At 41.9% G+C, this 17489-nt stretch overlaps 1 protein-coding gene across 7 annotated transcripts in view; it reads right to left on the minus strand.

Annotated features, from left to right (window-relative positions):
* The window catches only part of SAFB (scaffold attachment factor B), a 60978-nt gene that overhangs the window by 10123 nt on the left and 33366 nt on the right, over window positions 1–17489 (minus strand). For 5 of the 7 annotated variants that reach the window (XM_086409881.1, XM_086409880.1, XM_086409879.1 and 2 more), the window contains 7 exons: window positions 15909–15993; window positions 6133–6197; window positions 5842–6052; window positions 4962–5020; window positions 2490–2517; window positions 1031–1541; window positions 557–606 (listed from right to left, as the gene is read on the minus strand). In XM_086409881.1, coding sequence (XP_086266007.1) covers window positions 557–606; window positions 1031–1541; window positions 2490–2517; window positions 4962–5020; window positions 5842–6052; window positions 6133–6197; window positions 15909–15993 — 1009 coding nt within the window. The remainder of the gene's footprint in view (window positions 1–556; window positions 607–1030; window positions 1542–2489; window positions 2518–4961; window positions 5021–5841; window positions 6053–6132; window positions 6198–15908; window positions 15994–17489) is intronic. The other 2 variants (XR_015166787.1, XR_015166786.1) reach the window with 1 other exon arrangement.

Genomic DNA, 17489 nt, shown 5'->3' on the forward strand with positions numbered 1-17489 from the left:
CACTGGGCCCGTGGCTGGGGTAGCCATCAGCTACCAGATGGCACCACCCATCCCAGTGAGGTGACTTTGGAATGTAAGACAGAAGCTGTCACCGTGGAGCCTGAGATACATCCTCTCCCCAGCTTCTGGCCTTCTTCGAACACCGATTAAGGATGAGTCTGGAGCAGCCAGCAAAACTACTTCTCAATCAGCAAATTAATAAAGGGCTCTGGTGTCGATAAATCTGCCACACCAGGGACCCACCAAACCCCAGTATCTGAAAACTCAAAGCATTTTCTCCATCTGCATGTGTCACTGTGTCCAAGAAGTTCACAAATCAGAGAGAAAGTCAGGATGGAGGAGCTCAAAGGACTCTGGCAAAATCAAGTAAGTGTCCAAATCAAATCGAAGTGACAATTCCGCCCTGCAACCCAGAACCCGCACAGTGAGGAAGCAGGTGGCCAGAGTGGAGAAAGGCTTTGAGACAGGCTCACAGGCCTGTGAGGTGTAAATGGGTGTGTGACGGCTAGAGCCGACTAGAACCATCGCTCCCGGGGGTGCCACCCTGCTGACTTACCCTTCTCCTCTTTCGAAAGCTTTTTTGTATCCGAGTCATCTTCGACAGAACTAGAGACAAAAGACAATGTCACTCCAGAAGGAAGAAGCAGAGAGGAAACTAACTCAAAATTATAAAATATGTGCTGAGGTTGCATACCTACCCGAAATTTAGTTCTGAAAAAAATGATACCCCTACAAACGTGTATGGGAAATCTGACCTAACCATAAGATTTCAGACCCACAGGAGTTAATTAATTCTGCTGGGCTAAAGATAATTAGGAAGAATTAGAGAAAACAACCATGATAGGTTGAGAAAAGAAAAAAAGATTATGTAATCAGCTTAAAATACACAAAGAGAAATCAAACATTCTTTAGAGGTAAACTACAATTGCATCAGTCTGGCTGGCCAATTGCAGAAAAACAGCTCATGTGTGTCATTAAACGACCAATGAAAAGGAGATAGCGTCTGGTCTAAAACTGAGAAAAAACAAACCTCATTTTCTGATCAGCGCCCTCACTGGCTGAGGACTCTTTAGGAGCCGGAGGGACTTCATTACAAGCTTCAAAAGCAAACTTCTTCACGTCTTCTTTGCTATCCCCGGGGTCCGGGCTTGAGGCTTCCGGGGGCGCTTCCGCGGCCTCCTCGCTACAGGCTTCCGTGTGCTCTGAGGCTTTACTACTCTGCTCAATTGGCTTCTCTAGCCCTACAGGCTCACAGTCCGTCCTCTCGTCATCGCCTGTCTGCTCCACGGGCTCCCTTTTCACTACCGCTAACAGGGTGTCTGCCTTGCTCGACTGAGCGTGTGCTGTTGACTCGTTGGCCAAATCTAAATCACCCTCCTCCGGATGGGCGCTGTCAAAAAGGTCCTCTTCCTCCGCAAGTTTTCTGTCTGGCCCCACGCTACTTGTTTCCTGTGCAAATGGCTGCTCCAGCTCGGAACCTTCTTCTTTTACTGGCTCAGATTTACAAGTTTCCCCCAAAATGTCGAGTATTTTCTCATTTTCTACGGATTTAACAGGAATAGAATGGCACAAGGTTTAATTACCAGGGAAATAAAGCAATCACAAATGCGGAACTGGCACGGCGGCCACACTAACACGAAGAGAACTGCTAGCTACACAGAGATTGGAAAACCCGCGGGTACACACACTCAACACTGGTTACACTACCTGCACTCCGACCGACTATAGAGTAAGCCTCTATGCTACATGGAAGAGAAATGAATGCATCCCAGAGACTTATTTAACCCCCAACACCTTCTGGCTGATTCTTGACAGTCTTCATTCTGTCGGCGTGTATATATGACTCTTCCAAATTTAGCTTCCAAAGTCCAAGTTGCTTAACTCAATGTATCACCATTCACTGAACAGAGCTCAATTTCCAAATTTCTTTGAATTTCTTTTAACAGAACAGTCCGACATGAAAACCAGAATCTCTTCCATCGGTGCTCTGAGATATTTGTAGTCCAGAAAGTGAATAGTATTTGTTTGGAATTCTTATGAAGAAACTTTTCCTTCTTCTGGAATCCAGTTATGTCTCAATGCTTTAAAATGTTATCTCCCTACCACTGCCTGCACTGCCTGAATTAAAAGACCACAAAATTAACACACTGCCCAATATCACAAGATCTGTTTTGTGGGGTACAGAGGTATTATCTTTTGAGGCATCCAAACTCTCTCTGTATCTGTTTCAGTGCCGTGTTCATTTAAAAAGGCATGAGATAGTCTCATCTCACCAATACGTTTTACAAAATGAGAAATCAGCCACTTTCACAGATCTGGTGATATGGCTGGGTTTCCAATCTCTATGATCCTGGTATATTTTGGATCGTAAACCTTTAAAACAATGTATACTATAGTAAGATAACTTTAATATTAAAGAATTCAAACAGAGAAGGCGGAAAACTAGAATGATTCCAAACCCCATTGCTAAGTTTTTCATTTAACAGTACCTGGCTCCAAGGACGGTTCTTCAATTTCCTGCAACAAAAAACATAAATAAAATTGTGCCAGATGGATGAAACTCAGAATTTATTTACACCCCAAAGTATAACAACTAAGAAGGGAATTTTTAAAAACACAGACAAGGAACCTCACAAATGCAACAGGCGAAGAAACCTGCTTGTTTCAGGCAAGAGCCTGCAGGGGAGTTGGTACCGCACTTCATCCACCTCGGACCCAGGGAACTGTTTCCATGTTTAATGTAGTCCTGTGCTTTGCTGCATTTCCCAGCGCCTGGCAACATTATCACTTTTAATGGTGAGGAACCTATCACATGGCTGTCTTTTTCAACTGTCTTAAATGCCTGGATAGCTGTGCTTTAGTTTTATACTTTTATTGTCTAGCAGAATACCAGACACATTATACCAGATAATCATTTCTCACTAATGCACTATTAGTTTCCAAAAATTCCAAAGATCAAAGGGAAGAAGGCATGGGTGGCTTGACCCATGTTCTACATGTGCACGGTGGACTCACAACACACACATGCCCACCTACCTGGTCAATCGAGTCCCTACAGTATCCCGTGTACCTTCTTCCTTATCTCTTCCAATCAACAATCCAGTAAGCCAGATCTAATTCTTCAACAACCTTCAAGCCCTTCCCAGGAAGCTGTTGTCAAGTCATACCACTGTTACTCCTCACCAACATCAGTGCTTGATTTTACTACCCCCATTCCTACCTCCTCCGCAATGGGCTCATCTGTACCTCACCCCACATCAGGCCAAGTCCTACACATTTACTGCAGGGACTATGTGCTCACAGAGAGCCCGCCCAACTAAAGGAAGGGACTTGCAACATGTGGTCACTGGCCCCTGTGTTCTCTCTGTTCAAGGGACAACATTCTAGAATTCCAGCCAATTCTGATAAGCAATCTAGGTTCCAGGCAGAAATTTAAGCACTTTACATAAACATATATTAACCAATCATCACACAGCCCTAGCAAGTTGGTTCTATTAGTATCATCCTTCTTTTCAAAGATCAGGAGTCAGGCACACTGTGGTTCACAAACTTGCTCGAGGACATACAGCAGAGCTAAGATCTGAGCCATGGCTGTGTGACTTGAGTCCATTTATCAGTCAGGCCCACGCATCGTTCTGTTTATACACAGGGAGGATTGCAACCAACCTCTCTCCTCGTGCATGAGACACCACAGGTGCTTAGCGTGTAAGTTACATGCACATGAATGGCTGGCACAGTCCACTGGGCAGTGACCTGCCATCCTGGGGAGCCCTAGAAAACGGGTCACTTTTATAACAATTTCATTTACTGGTAATCAAGTTTGTTTTTTTCTCCATTTCATGCTGGGAATTAAAGATTCTACACGGAAGGAAACAATCATTTTAGGCAGAACGATTCTCTCTTAACTTTCCCTAGACAAAAACATATACATTCCTATTTGTCTCTGAAAGGGGCTTGTATATACTGTCCTGACCAGATAATGTACACAGGACTGTTAAACCTGAGGAGACACTCAAGAAAATAAGCCTGCTCCTCCTTTCCTTTCTGAGTCAGGAACAGGCTTTGTCTCTGCAGCTGGAGAGACATCAATCTGAATGGTGAACCAAGTTTCACCAAGTTTTCTTGCGATCTGTACCCTCCTGGAGGCTGGCTTGTGGCTCACTAGTAACACACCCGGCCTGTCTGGCAGAGAGAAATGAAGGTGGTTTCTGAAAGGTGGTTTCCAATTAATCAGCATAAGTTACATTATTACAACAGTAAAAAAACAAGGACTGGCATAAGCCTTTTCTTCATTTCCTCAAAAACGTTCTGAAAATCAGATACTCAGGTTTATTTCAACCGTTTAAACCAACATCGGCTGACAGAAAAAGTAAAAGGAAACTTAAGATCCATATTAGTGCAAACTATACTTAAAAGTTTACCCACATCTTATTTGTTATTTAACTTTTAACACAGGTGGTAGTTTAACCTGTGTGTAATAGCCAAGATGCTACAATCATCAACAGAACTCTGTACTTTTTGAGGACAAACTTCCCAAAGGGAAAATCAGAACCCATCTTTCCCAGCTATGACGTCAGTGCTCTGGCCACTCCACCGCACCCTCCTGCACTGTTGTCCGAGCCCCATTCTTCTGTCCTGGGGAGGGGGTGCTGCCCTTGCAGTCTCATGTCTCACCTAGGAGTACTTCTGCTGCAGAGGAGGTCCTCCGGGACAGACCTCCATGGTTTGACCTGTTACTGATCAAACTAACAAGAGCCCCCCAAAAGTCCCGAGCCGAAACAATGAGCAATTCTCAACAGGCACATTCTACTCAGGAAAGTTGAAAGCAAAACTCCCTCTAGGAGGCCAAAAAAGGAAACAGACCTTGCAGTGACTTTTAGTGGGGACTGTATCAGAAGTGGATTCCAGAAACTGTAGTCTAACCTTTCATTTTAAAAATATTGAGCCATACAACAATTTACCTGTAATATAGTGAAGTCAGATGATGAAGTATCTAAATTGTTTATACTTTCTTTATCCTCTACCTGTAAAATAAACGGAGAATAAAATTTCCAATACCAATAACAGAAATGCCTTCAAAGATGTCTCACGGCTTCTATTTTTTAATCGCCTTTTCTGTCTGAGAAACATTCATCCTTTTGGAAATAACAATCCACTGAATTAATGGCACGAGAAAACGCAGGGTATGAGTTAAGTGCATAGAATCTGGAATTACCTTGGCTTTCATTCTTATTCTCATGAGCTACTGCCTGGAGATATTTACCCTGTACCTTTTTACCCTCCTACTTTCCCAACTGAAAAATGGGCATAATAGCATCTATATATCTGTGGTTAACAGGATGAAAAAACTAATGCCTAATGTCTGGCAGACAGAATTCAGTAACTAATACTCACCATAATTGTATTGTGCCCTGGATTTCATCCTAACACAATTAAAGCTAAGGCTTTAAAAACAAGGCCACAGTATTCGAAGACTGACTAGGCGGGGTACCAATCGAATGACAGCAAAAGACCAACTTTCCACCTGTTTTGGTATTTCAGACATCACAGCTATTACATCACAGAGTAATCTCCTATAACAAGAAGGCTAGAATAGTGTCCTCAAGATGCTTAATGCCGCACTATTCAAATGGAGAGCGGATACAATTATTCCTCACAAGACACCATTTTTCAATGAAGCAAAGTGTGCCTTTTCAGACTCATCTGTGATGTGAATGGATCAGCCAAACATTGTACTGAAATGGCATTAAAAGAACATAATTCCAAATTTAGTTACTATCTGTTACGCTGTTTGAGGAATTTTTACATTTAGGGTACATCCTAGAGACCCTGCCGAGGTACCTACAGCATGTTCTTGAAGCTGCTCTGGAAGCTCTTTCATCTCCCCCTCCACAAGCTCTCTACTGTCAGACAGGGACTCCTGGAGGTTTTCAGCATCATCATCTTCCACACAGTCTGCAACACTCCCGTTATCAATCTCTGCTTCATCCAACACACTGATATCCATCATGTCGATGTCCTGTAAGTTCTCCAAACTGGTCTCAACATCCTCCTGTGACAAAGAAAAATACAAGCATCAGATGACAAGCCCTGGTCCGTGTACGGAGCTGATCACTGACGAGGTTCACATACCTGTCCATCCCCAGAATTTTCCTCTAGCCCATTATCTTCCACACCCTCTTCTTCTGGTTTGCGCCCTGGAGGAATAATTTATAGTGTGAGATCAGACATATGTATTTTTCAGAAGTGACAACTTTCACTTTTATACACCCTAAGCACTACAGAAAGACAACCTAAAACACCTGTGGGACTTCTCCGTTTAAGAACACAGTAATCCAGGAATAGTTATATCCAATCTGGATAAGGGAGTTACCTATGACCCCTAGTAGAAGTGGTTCTGTTTTTATTAACTAGCTGTGCAAGTACGAGGCACTAGAAATGGATTCTTAATAAGGTGGAAGCAACCACACCTTTTCCAGGCCTGCCCGTCATGTTAAGTGGCTTTGGTTATGGGGAGAAGAGTATCACATACAAATGTGCTGCTGTGGGGAATTCCCTGCAACTCCAGTCGTTAGCATCTGTGTTTTACTACAGATGTTTCAGGTTCAAAACTTGGTAGGTGAACTAAGATCCCACAAGCCTGGCATTACAAAAACCAAACAAAACCCAAACTAACAAAAAGGCATACAAACCAAAACAATCAAAAAAGATCATATTTGCTGCTTTTTGGTTAAGGAATGTGGAACATCTTTACCCAGAGACAACCACATAAAAGGAAAACACAGAAAAGCAAAAAGAAAGTAAATGCCTTTCAGAATTTTACCATCTAAAAGTTAGTCCTGGAGCTATCATACAGTGGGCCAGGGATATCCTTCCATACTGTGCTACGAACATACAAATACTCTCCTTTTAAAAACTGTGCTGCCATTTTACAATCCTTTCACTTACTACCTTGTGAATAGCTTTCTATATTCTTTCATAGCATTATATGGTTTGTGTGAGTATGTGCACAGTCGTGTGCGACACTATGGACTGAGGCCACCAAGCCTCTCTATCCATGTGATCTTCAGGGAAGGATACTTGAGTGGGTTGCCATTTCCTACTTCAGGGGATCTTCCCAACTGAGACTGAACCCGCATTTCCTGCACTGGCAGGTGGATTCTTTTTTTTTTTTTAATATTTATTTTTAATTGACTGATGATTGCTTTACAATTTTGGTTTGATTTCTATCATACATTAACATGAATTAACCACAGGTGTACATATGTCCCCTCCCGTCTAGGTTATTACAGAGCCTCAGTTTGAGTTCCTTGAGTCATACAGCAAATTCGCAGTGGCAATCTATTTACATACATTAGTGTGTATGCTTCCATGCTACTCTCTCCCTTCATCTCACTGTTTTCCTCTTCTCCTTTACCCTCTATGTCTGTGTCTATTGGCAAGTGGATTCTTTACCACTGAGCCACCTGGGAAGCACCATTTTTCTCCAAATTAAAGATGAATTTCTTAGGTACTAAGTGTTTATCTAGTAAGACATCACTTTGCACACGAAGGTCCAATTAGTAAAAGCTATGGTTTTTCCAGTAGTCATGTACAGAACTGAGAGTTGCACCATAAAGCAGACTGAGGGCCGAAAAAATGATGCTTTTGAACTGTGGTGCTGAAGAAGACTCTTGAGATGTCCTTGGACTGCAAGGAGATCAAACCAGTCAATCCTAAAGGGAATCAAGCCTGAATAGTCACTGGAAGGACTGATGCTAAAGCTCCAATACCTTGGCTACCTGATGTGAAGAGCCAACTCATTGGAAAAGCTGGTAAAGATTGAGGGTAAAAGGAGAAGAGGGTGGCAGAGCATGAGATCGTTAGACAGCATCACTGACTCACTGGACATGGACTTCAGCAAACTCTGGGAGATAGTGAAGGACAAGGAAGCCTGACTTGGTGCATTCTATGGGGTTGCAAAGAGTCAGGATGACTTAACGATTAACAACAATCATTTGTACCATAATTCAGACTTTAGAATTTTCTTATACCACGTGTTACTTGATTTTTCCATATTCTAACTTCACTCATGTTTTCTGAATTTCCCCCCCCCCCAGAAATATTTTAATTGCAAATAGCCTTGGTAGTTGGCTGGGAACCTCAGTATCCTATGGCAAAACATGCCTCAAGCTTCAGAAATGTCTGGAACTCAACCTAGTGGTCTTTATAAATATGCTAGGAAGATATACCAGCAACACTTCCACAGACTTGTACCGTTCTAGAATATGCACATTGGCTTTTGCCCAATTCCATTGAGTTAGTAGGAAAAATCTAAGTAGACTACTAGAAACTTGCCACCCTTTCTACTGTCTTTCTCCCTTTCACAAGGCAGGCAGCAGGTTTTCATCAGGCAGATCCAGATCTCACTTCAACTAGTACACACAGGTACAATGCAGCCTGAAGCCCTCCCAGGGGAGAATTGTCCCAGGTAAGAAATGCCCTAACAAGCAATGTCAAGAGGATGTGCAGTCCTAAGAACATCCAGTCTTCACTATGGAAAGCACACCCCCATCGGGATGCTAACCAACAACCACTATTTGGCAAAGATACCCTGCTTTCCACAGATGAAAAACAATGTGTCTCAATGAATCCAAAATTAATGTGAATGAGAATTACCACTGTGGCAAAAACTAAAGCAACTGTTTTTGGTACTACTAAGAGAAAAGGCACCCCTCAAATTCTTCCTCCAAAGAGTAAAAACGCCTCCCACATTCGCAATCTCCAAACCACAGGCCCATGCAGCCTCACAGTTCTTGTCTCTGTAACTTTCCCCCATTAAGCTTCTACTTCAGGGAGAATGTCCAATTCAACTGTTAGACCTCTCTGCAGACTCCTGCTGGAACTCCCCCAGGCCCCAGTGTGGCTGGCTGCATGTGGGCAGGTATTTTAAAAAATCTGATTACACAAATACATTCACACAAGTATACTGATTAAAAGATTCTCACCACTTCATAGTAAATTTCACTTTACTAGTAAAAGATCCAGAGAAGGCAATGGCACCCCACTCCAGTCCTCTTGCCTGGAAAATTCCATGGACGGAGGAGCCTGGAAAGCTGCAGTCTATGGGGTTGCACAGAGTCAGACACGATTGAAGTGACTTAGCAGCAGCAGCAGTAAAAGATCCACCCTCATAAATACATGAAAAAGTTCTTTTTCATGTATTTCATGTAAAAAGTTCTTTTCCTTTCTCCCCGTTGCACTTCTAAGAGGTAACCATTGTTGTCAGCTTGGTGGCCCTTGAAAACATCTTGTGGATTTACACAAATACCATTCAAATGGAAATGAACTTGTTATGTAAAGGAATCACACTGTGTATATATACATATTCTGTAACTTGCTTCTGTTAATAAAGGCCTTGGAAAATTGTCTTGCCCTATACGTTGACTCACCTCCACGGTTAGTTTCACAGTTTGGTCACCCCTGTCCAGAAAGCAGCTTTATTAATTTACCATCTCCAATAACTACTCACTTCCTTACACCCTTGTCAATGTGGAATATTGAGAATTATGTACCTATTTACCAGTGTAATTGGCAAAAATGATAGTCATTATTATTTTTATTTGCTTTCCTTCAAGAATTTTTCTTTTTTGTATATAGGCCTTGTTTGTTTTTTCTTTTATCTGTGACCTGTCTATTCATGAAAATGAAGGGGAAGTGTTAGTTGCTTAGTTGTGTCTGACTGTTGTGACCTCGTGGACTGTAGACTGCCAGGCTCCTCTGTCCATGGGATTTCCCAGCAAAGAATACTGGAGTGGGTTGCCATTTCCTTCTCCAGGGATCTTCCTGACCCAGGGATTGAACCCAGGTCTCCTGCATTGCAGGCAGATTCATTACCGTCTGAGCCACCCGGGAGGTCTCTTTTCTGAACTCAATTGGCTATTTTCTTATTAATTTGTAGGAATATTGAATGCTTTCTGGATGTTTATATGCTGTAACATTTTCTCCCAATTATATCTATTTATGGTATCTTTCATTAAGAAAATCTTAATATTCTACCATTAAAATGAGAGCAAGAATGCAACAGTTTTTCAATTTGAGTTATTCTTCTGTATTTTCTTTTTGATGAATATTAGAACAGACAAATCTCAAAGGTCTTTTAGGTTACTTTGAGGGGAATTGAGAACCTTATGCTATCAAGTCATCATATCTAGGAAAACTTTCTCAAAATTAGTTATGTTACACTACTTAAATATTTCCTTGTAGCTTTACCTATTACTTGAAAATACGGTATCTATTTTTAATGTCCTCTGGCAATACCTTAAGTCTTTGACTTGAAAACGATGTTTCATTGGCACATCAAAAACAAAGCAGACAATTAAAACCAGTTAGCAAGTTTTGCAAGTGCACTGTTCATATTAGCCATTCCCACTCCCCAACATTTCTTAAGCTGTCATTGGCTCATTTTGGATTGCTTCACTAGTATTTAATTTCATGAGGTACATGAAGACTAAAGGACCTTAGAGACCCAGCAGTGGCCAAGAATTTGACACCTGCAGCAAAGTCAATGCAACAGCACCCCACTCCAGTACTCTTGCCTGGAAAATCCCATGGACGGAGGGGCCTGGTGGGCTGCAGTCCAGGGGGTTGCTAGGAGTCGGACACGACTGAGCAACTTCACTTTCACTCATTGGAGAAGGACATGGCAACCCACTCCAGTGTTCTTGCCTGGAGAATCCCAGGGACGGGGGAGCCTGGTGGGCTCCCGTCTATGGGGTGGAACAGCATCGGACACAACTGAAGCGACTTAGCAGTAGGAGCAGCAAAGAGTAGGACTTCCATGGTAAAGAATTCGCCTGCAATTCAGGAGACCCCAGTTCATTTCCTGGGATGGGAAGATCCCCTGGAGAAGGGATACGTTACCCAATCCAGTAGTCTTGGGGTTCCCTGGTGGCTCAGTCAGTAAAGAATCTGCCTGCAATGTGGGAGACCTGGGTTCAAGCCCAGGGTTGGGAAGATCCCCTGGAGGAGGGCCATGGCAACCCACTCTCTTCTATGGAATTCCCTGGTGGCTCAGATGGTAAAGAATCAGCCTGCAACACAGAAGACTTGGGTTCCATCCCTGGGTTGGGAAGATCCCTGGAGAAGGGAACAGCCACCCAGACAAGTATTCTGGCCTGGAGAATTCCATGGACGGAGGAGCCTGGCAGGCTACAGTCCATGGGACTGCAAAGAGCTGAACACGACTGAGCAACTTTCACTTCAGCAAAGAGTACACTAGCACTCTGCAAAAACGAAGAAGGGCATCTGGAAGAGATGGTTGATTCCCAGTGCAGGGCAGGGAAAGCAAACAAGACGCTGAGCACCCTTTTGTGCCACAAAGTGTTCAAAGAGCGATGTAAACATGTTAAGAAGATACTGGGGCCAGCTTGCAGGAGTCTCACAGCCAGAATTTGAACATCAAAATAAATAATAATCACAAAGGCTTATCACCTACTGAATAGGAATCTCTAAATTCACACTGATAAGTGGGGGAGAAGTGCAAGTTACTACCTCTTATGGCAGAAATCCAGCACTAGAGATGGAATGATGAATTTAGAAAATCACCACTGGACAACTCAGTGGAATGCTGACACTAGTGGAGGGTGAAAGGTGGTATTTTTAAGTCTCTGAGTATCCTCCCCATAGATACAATTTCAAACTCTCCTGTGGAGAAACATCCAACCAACACCACCTCGAGTTACCTGCCCAAATTGTCAGGATGTGCCTCTAAGGAGGACACATAACAACAGAGGAAAAATAACACTTCCAGTGGTATTTCTGACAAAAGTGTGTGATTTGAACCTAATCATGAGGGGAGGAAAAACACCACCAGAAATACCCCCCAATAAACCCAAACTGAAAAACAGGCTTCAAAATAAGTGGCCTGTGCTCTTCAGAGAATGCTAATGTCACAAATACAAACAAAGGCTTGGGAACTGTTGTAAATTAAAGGAGAGCAAAAAGATGTGCCATGACAACTGAAGGCAAAAGACCCTAGAATTTCTTTCTTCTGAGTTATGAAACATTACTGGAATAAATGATTAAATAAGGTCTAAGCTTAGATAACAGCATTATTCCAATACTAATTTCTTGATTTTGGTAACTACGTACATAGTTATGTAATATCCTTGCTTTTAGAAAATACTGTAGTATGTAGGAGCAAAGAGGCACATACTTGCAACTTATTCTGAAACAGTTCAGGGGAAAAGGGAAAAATATATATGTATTACATTTGTTTTATCCTTTTCTTTCTCCCTCCTCCCCTCCCCTCCCTCTCTCGAGAAAGAAAAGGATAAAACAAATGTATTAAAATGATAGCATTTCGGGAATCTGGGTGAGAATATATGAAAATGTCTTGTATTTTTCTTGTATCTTTTCTAAGCATGAAATTATGTCTCCCAAAAAAAGATACACTGTACATTCATATTCAAAGTTTTTATGGATCCATGCTTTCATTTATCTTGGCTAAAGACATAGGAACGGAATAATTTGGGATGTATTAATATTTCAGTTGAATTTTTAAAAACTTTTATGTGCCAATTTTTCTCCCAAAATAATTGTATCATTTTATATACTCCACAGCAGTGTATGGGAAGTTTGTTTTTCTATGTCTTTGCCATTTTAATAGTTGTTTTCTAGTATTTCTCATCATTTTAATTTTCATTTCCTTGATAGCTAAACGTAACAATTTTTGATGTGGTCACTGGCCATTTACTTATATTCTCTTGTGAAGCATCTAGTCAAAATTTTGCCAATTATTAAAATGTATTTGATTGCTTAAAAACATGCTGCTGCTACTGCTAACTCGCTTCAGTCGTGTCCGACTCTGTGCGACCCCAGAGACGGCAGCCCACCAGGCTCCCCTTTCCCTGGGATTCTCCAGGCAAGAACACTGGAGTGGGCTGCCATTTCCTTCTCCAATGCAGGAAAGTGAAAAGTGAAAGTGAAGTCACTCAGTCATGTCCGACTCTTAGCAACCCCATGGACTGCAGCCCACCAGGCTCCTCTGTCCATGGGATTTTCCAGGCAAGAGTACTGGAGTGGGGTGCCATTGCTTTGCTTTTCTAGTTAAATTACTTTAAGTGATCTATTAAACAAAGTTTTGGTGTAAAACTAGTTTGGAAGCTTTCTAGGATTCTGATTAAAACCATAAGATTTCAAAGTATTTTGAGTTTGTTCAAACTGAACAGAAGAAAAAACTCTTATTTTCAGTAAAAATCTTAATAAAATTTAATAAGGCAGTTGTAAAATAATTCAAGAGAACTTATAAAGTAGTCCTCTTGAATATGAAAAAGTACTGTAAAACTTCAGAATAAGAATGACTGCAAGCATCTAAGAAACCAGACAGAAAAGAGTTTGTATTGGGAATTCCTGGCAGTCCAGTGGTTAGGACTCTGTAAGCTAGGGCCTAGGCTCAATCCCTGGTCAGAGAACTAAGATTCCAGAAGCCACACAGTGCAGAAACTCACGCCCAGTTTTTTTGCTTTGAATGGTTCTACTTCCCGTGAAGTTTCAGAACAGGCAAAACTAATCATCTACGGTCAAAGTAACTATTCTCCCCCCCCCCGCCGCTCCCCGCCTGAGGGACAAGCAGGGATTATGACTGGGCAAGAGCACCAGGAATTTAGCAGAAATGTATCACACTGGGACTTCCCTGGTGGTCCAGTGGCTAAGACTCCACACTCTCAATGTAGGGGAACCAGGTTCGATCCCTGTTCAGGGAACTAGATCCCACATGCTGCAATAAAGACCTGGTACATCCAAATAAATAAGTAATAAATATTTTAAAAATCCCATTATTCTAATCACTATTTAACATCATATACAAAAATAAATTCCAAATGAACTCAAAATAAAACTATTAAATACTACTCTGCAGTGCACATTTCTTAAAAAAGTAATTTTAAAGCAAAGAACTGCTTTTTAAAATACAACATAAAATCTAAACCCAAATAAAACAGGTTAATGGCATTGCCTGTATTAAAGATTAAAACTTGAAAGACAAAAACATCACAAATTAGTTAAGTCAAAACAAACTAGTTAAGTCAAATGAAAGACTGGGGAAAAAAACAATCGACATTTTACAGAGAGAGCACTCTCAAAAGTGAGACAAGCATCAAAATGAGCAAAGGGCATGAAGAGACAATTGAGAAAATACAGATGGCCAATTATCAGAAATTTTCTAATCTGTGAAGAAATGTAAATGGACACTTTACCTGTGGAGAAATTCAGACAGATACAAAGAAAATAATATTTAGCATTAAGCAAGAATTTAAAGTACCAAGTACCTGCCCATGTTGCTAGTTATTAACCAGTAGAGCCTGTTGGAAAGCCACTTGCTAATAACTATTTTAAAAATAAATGTACATATCTTTTGACACCAGAATTCTACTTCTCTCAGTTAACAAAAACATATTGCTTCAGCAGAGGTAACTGGCACATGGACATGCTGAAAACCGGAACAAATAGTCTAGTGATAAAACTGAGGAGCTCAACTGTAATACAAAGGACGAATACTTAAGCCATTAAAAGAATGAGGTCTTTTTATTTTCTGCATTATTGAAAAAAGTAAATTAAAGGATGTTGTGTGTAGTATGGATTTTTTTTTTAATGGAAAGATAAAACCACACTGGGTTTCTGGTTACATCTTTCCGCATTTGTTTTTAGGTAACGGTAGACACACAGAAAAGTCTGGGAAAACATGCCTACTTTTAATAATGGATCGTCTCCTTTATTTAATGCACATTTATGTTCCTAAAAACCCTAACACAAGGATTTCTTTTTCTTAAAAACAAAAACAAACTCCACAGGCTATATCCTCTGCCTGCCCGCCCCAATAAACGTTTTTCTCTGATTTTTCAGTACTCTGCCCTGGCAAAAACATCGACTTAGGCAAAGTCAAAATGTACAACAAACCGTGGGCCACACAAGTGACATCATCCAAGTGATGACACTGACTGCTATTCTCCCAGAACTAATATACCAAAGCGTGGTCCATATTGGTGCCTGCCTCTCAGACATTTCACACCTAGGTCTTCACCACTGGCCAGGTAAAAATATTTCATTTCGGGGCCTGAGCAATAAAACTTTCAATTACCCAGAGAACTTTCAGGATGGCCCAACTGGCCGGTTTTAGCTGATTCTTTCTTAAACCATAGTTGAATGTCACTGAATTCAATTAGGAACTCAATTTATTGAGTAAATACTAGCAGGAAAGAAGACAATGAAGAAGCAAACCCTGTCCTCAACAACCTAATAAGGACACAAGGCAGGATGATGTCAGCATTGAAACTCAGGCCAGGGCAGTGCAGAGGACCTAAGGAGAGAAGACTTGCTACTGGTGAGATCAGAAGTTGCCTCTTGATGAACTAGGACTCAAATGCAGACAGATGGGGAAGAGGAGTGGGTGGAGTAAACCACACGTCTGGGACCTGATTGCAGGTGGATGTAATAGAGGAAAGGTGGTGGGGCGGAAGCGGGAAGGGACCATCTGGGGCAATGGTGAGGGTCATTAATGCCATGTGGAATCTGGCTTTCATGCGGTAGGCAGTTTCGAAAGCAGCATCTGTAAAAGTGACAACTCTGTTTTGGCCAGGCGGTATTTAAAAGGCAAGTTATTTTCCACAAGTCAGAGCAATAGGTCTGAGACTCAAGTAATCCTAAACACTCTCTACCTCAAGAAGGTTAAGACTCTGGATAAGCAACAGCTGCCGAGAAACCTACAGAAAAAAATAAGTAAAGGTGTCAGTACCTCTTCCATGCTGAGACTTCCCAAATCCCATGGAAACACCTTCATTCAAGGTACATCAAAGATTCACAGGGCAGTCCACAGGCACATTAGCAGAGGAAGCCAGATTGAAAGAAGTTCCTAGCATCACCCTCCATACCTTTGCTGGATCTCTTTGATGTCTTCTTATTTCCTTCAGAGGTAATTTCAATTTCATCAGGATTACCTCCCTCATCTTCAATTGCCTAAAGGGAAGGGAAAAGAAAAGTTCACCCAAAAAGGCAGCACACAGACTTGACTTCCACAGAAGCTTCAGGGGCTGATCTGGAAAGGGTCTCTCCCCACCTATTCATTCCATCTTTCTGTTGCAGCAAGGGCCCCAGAGGCAGACCGATTCTACCGTACTTTGGCTGCCTGGCCTCAGGCAGGCTTACTTAATTGTTCCGAGTTTGTTTTTCACTCGGGCATGAGGGACTAATTAAAGTTCTTACCCTGGAAAGCTGTCATGAAAATTCTTGTTAGTCACATAAAGCAAGCACTTATCAGACATCTGACTTATTTTTAATATTATCACCACAATCTGACAAATCCTAATCCTGGGTCCAAAAGAACTCAGAAAGGGAGAAGCAAACTAATTACCTATGACGTCACTCGGCAATGTGTTATTAGACCCTCCCTGATCCCCTCTCAATTCCACGCCTGAATTAGCACCATCTGGACAGAATATGGGATGTGCAATGGATGGGACATTGCACTACCTCATCCCTCACAAATCTGACTCCTAAGGTCTTTCTCTCAACCACTAGGGGACCTGCTTCATTGGACACAGAACCCTAAGGATTTTTGAGTGAGTGCCGCCTCCCATCCCAAGACTGTGTTGCTCAGTTAAGCAGCTCCCAGGCTCGCTCAGCACCGTGAAGGCCACTAAGGAGGCACTCAGGAGGAAAAGAAACAAAAAACCCCCAACCCCCACAAAACAAACAAACAAAAGAAGATGTACTGAGCCTGTCAATGCTGATATCCCCAGACACCAGGCCTCAGATTTTAACTTTTGGAAACCTTTTCTGAATAGTCTTGGGAACCCATGTTCTATTTTTAAATCAGTTTCAAATGCTGTTTTGTTTGTAAGTAGTTTCAGAAGTCTCAAAGATTCTCAGGAGTATTCTAGCTTGGTAAAGTCTAAGTTCAGAATGTAGCTTGGGGGCTCCACAACTAACCTGTACCAGGAACAAAGAAAACCTCTTCTCTGAAGCCAGAGCCAGAAGAAAGATTTGGAGTTATGCCCTGGCATGAAGAAGGGCTCAAACAGAAAGTGCCTTACCCTCTGCCTGGAGACAAAAGATTCCGGACCACCAGCAGCAGAAAACAACTACCTCGGACAGAAAGTGGACCAGTCTGCCTCTCAGATGGTCTCTACGTGTAGTGTTTACAGGGTCGTCCCCAGGGAGGGACCGAAGGCTATGAGTCATCGTTATAGGCCTTGCCAAATTAGACTGTTGTCTCCACCTTTCCCTGTTTTGCTTTTCTACAAAAATAAATAAAACAGAAAAGAGACAAAACACTCTGTGACAGAAGTAGAAGAGAAGAATTCCAGTTACTTCCAGACTTGCTCGGGCAGAGTGGCAGATGGGTGTATACACTGATGGTGTTTGTGTATTTTGAGCACATTCCTAATAGAAGAGCAAGAAGGGATGGATTTCTCCTCTCAGAGATCCTAGTGGAGATCATACGAGCGTCAACC

This window comes from Bos grunniens, chromosome 7 (genome assembly GCF_055505025.1).
Source record: "Bos grunniens cultivar Pamir isolate PY7600 chromosome 7, Bosgru_T2T1.0, whole genome shotgun sequence".
Taxonomy (NCBI): domain Eukaryota; kingdom Metazoa; phylum Chordata; class Mammalia; order Artiodactyla; family Bovidae; genus Bos; species Bos grunniens.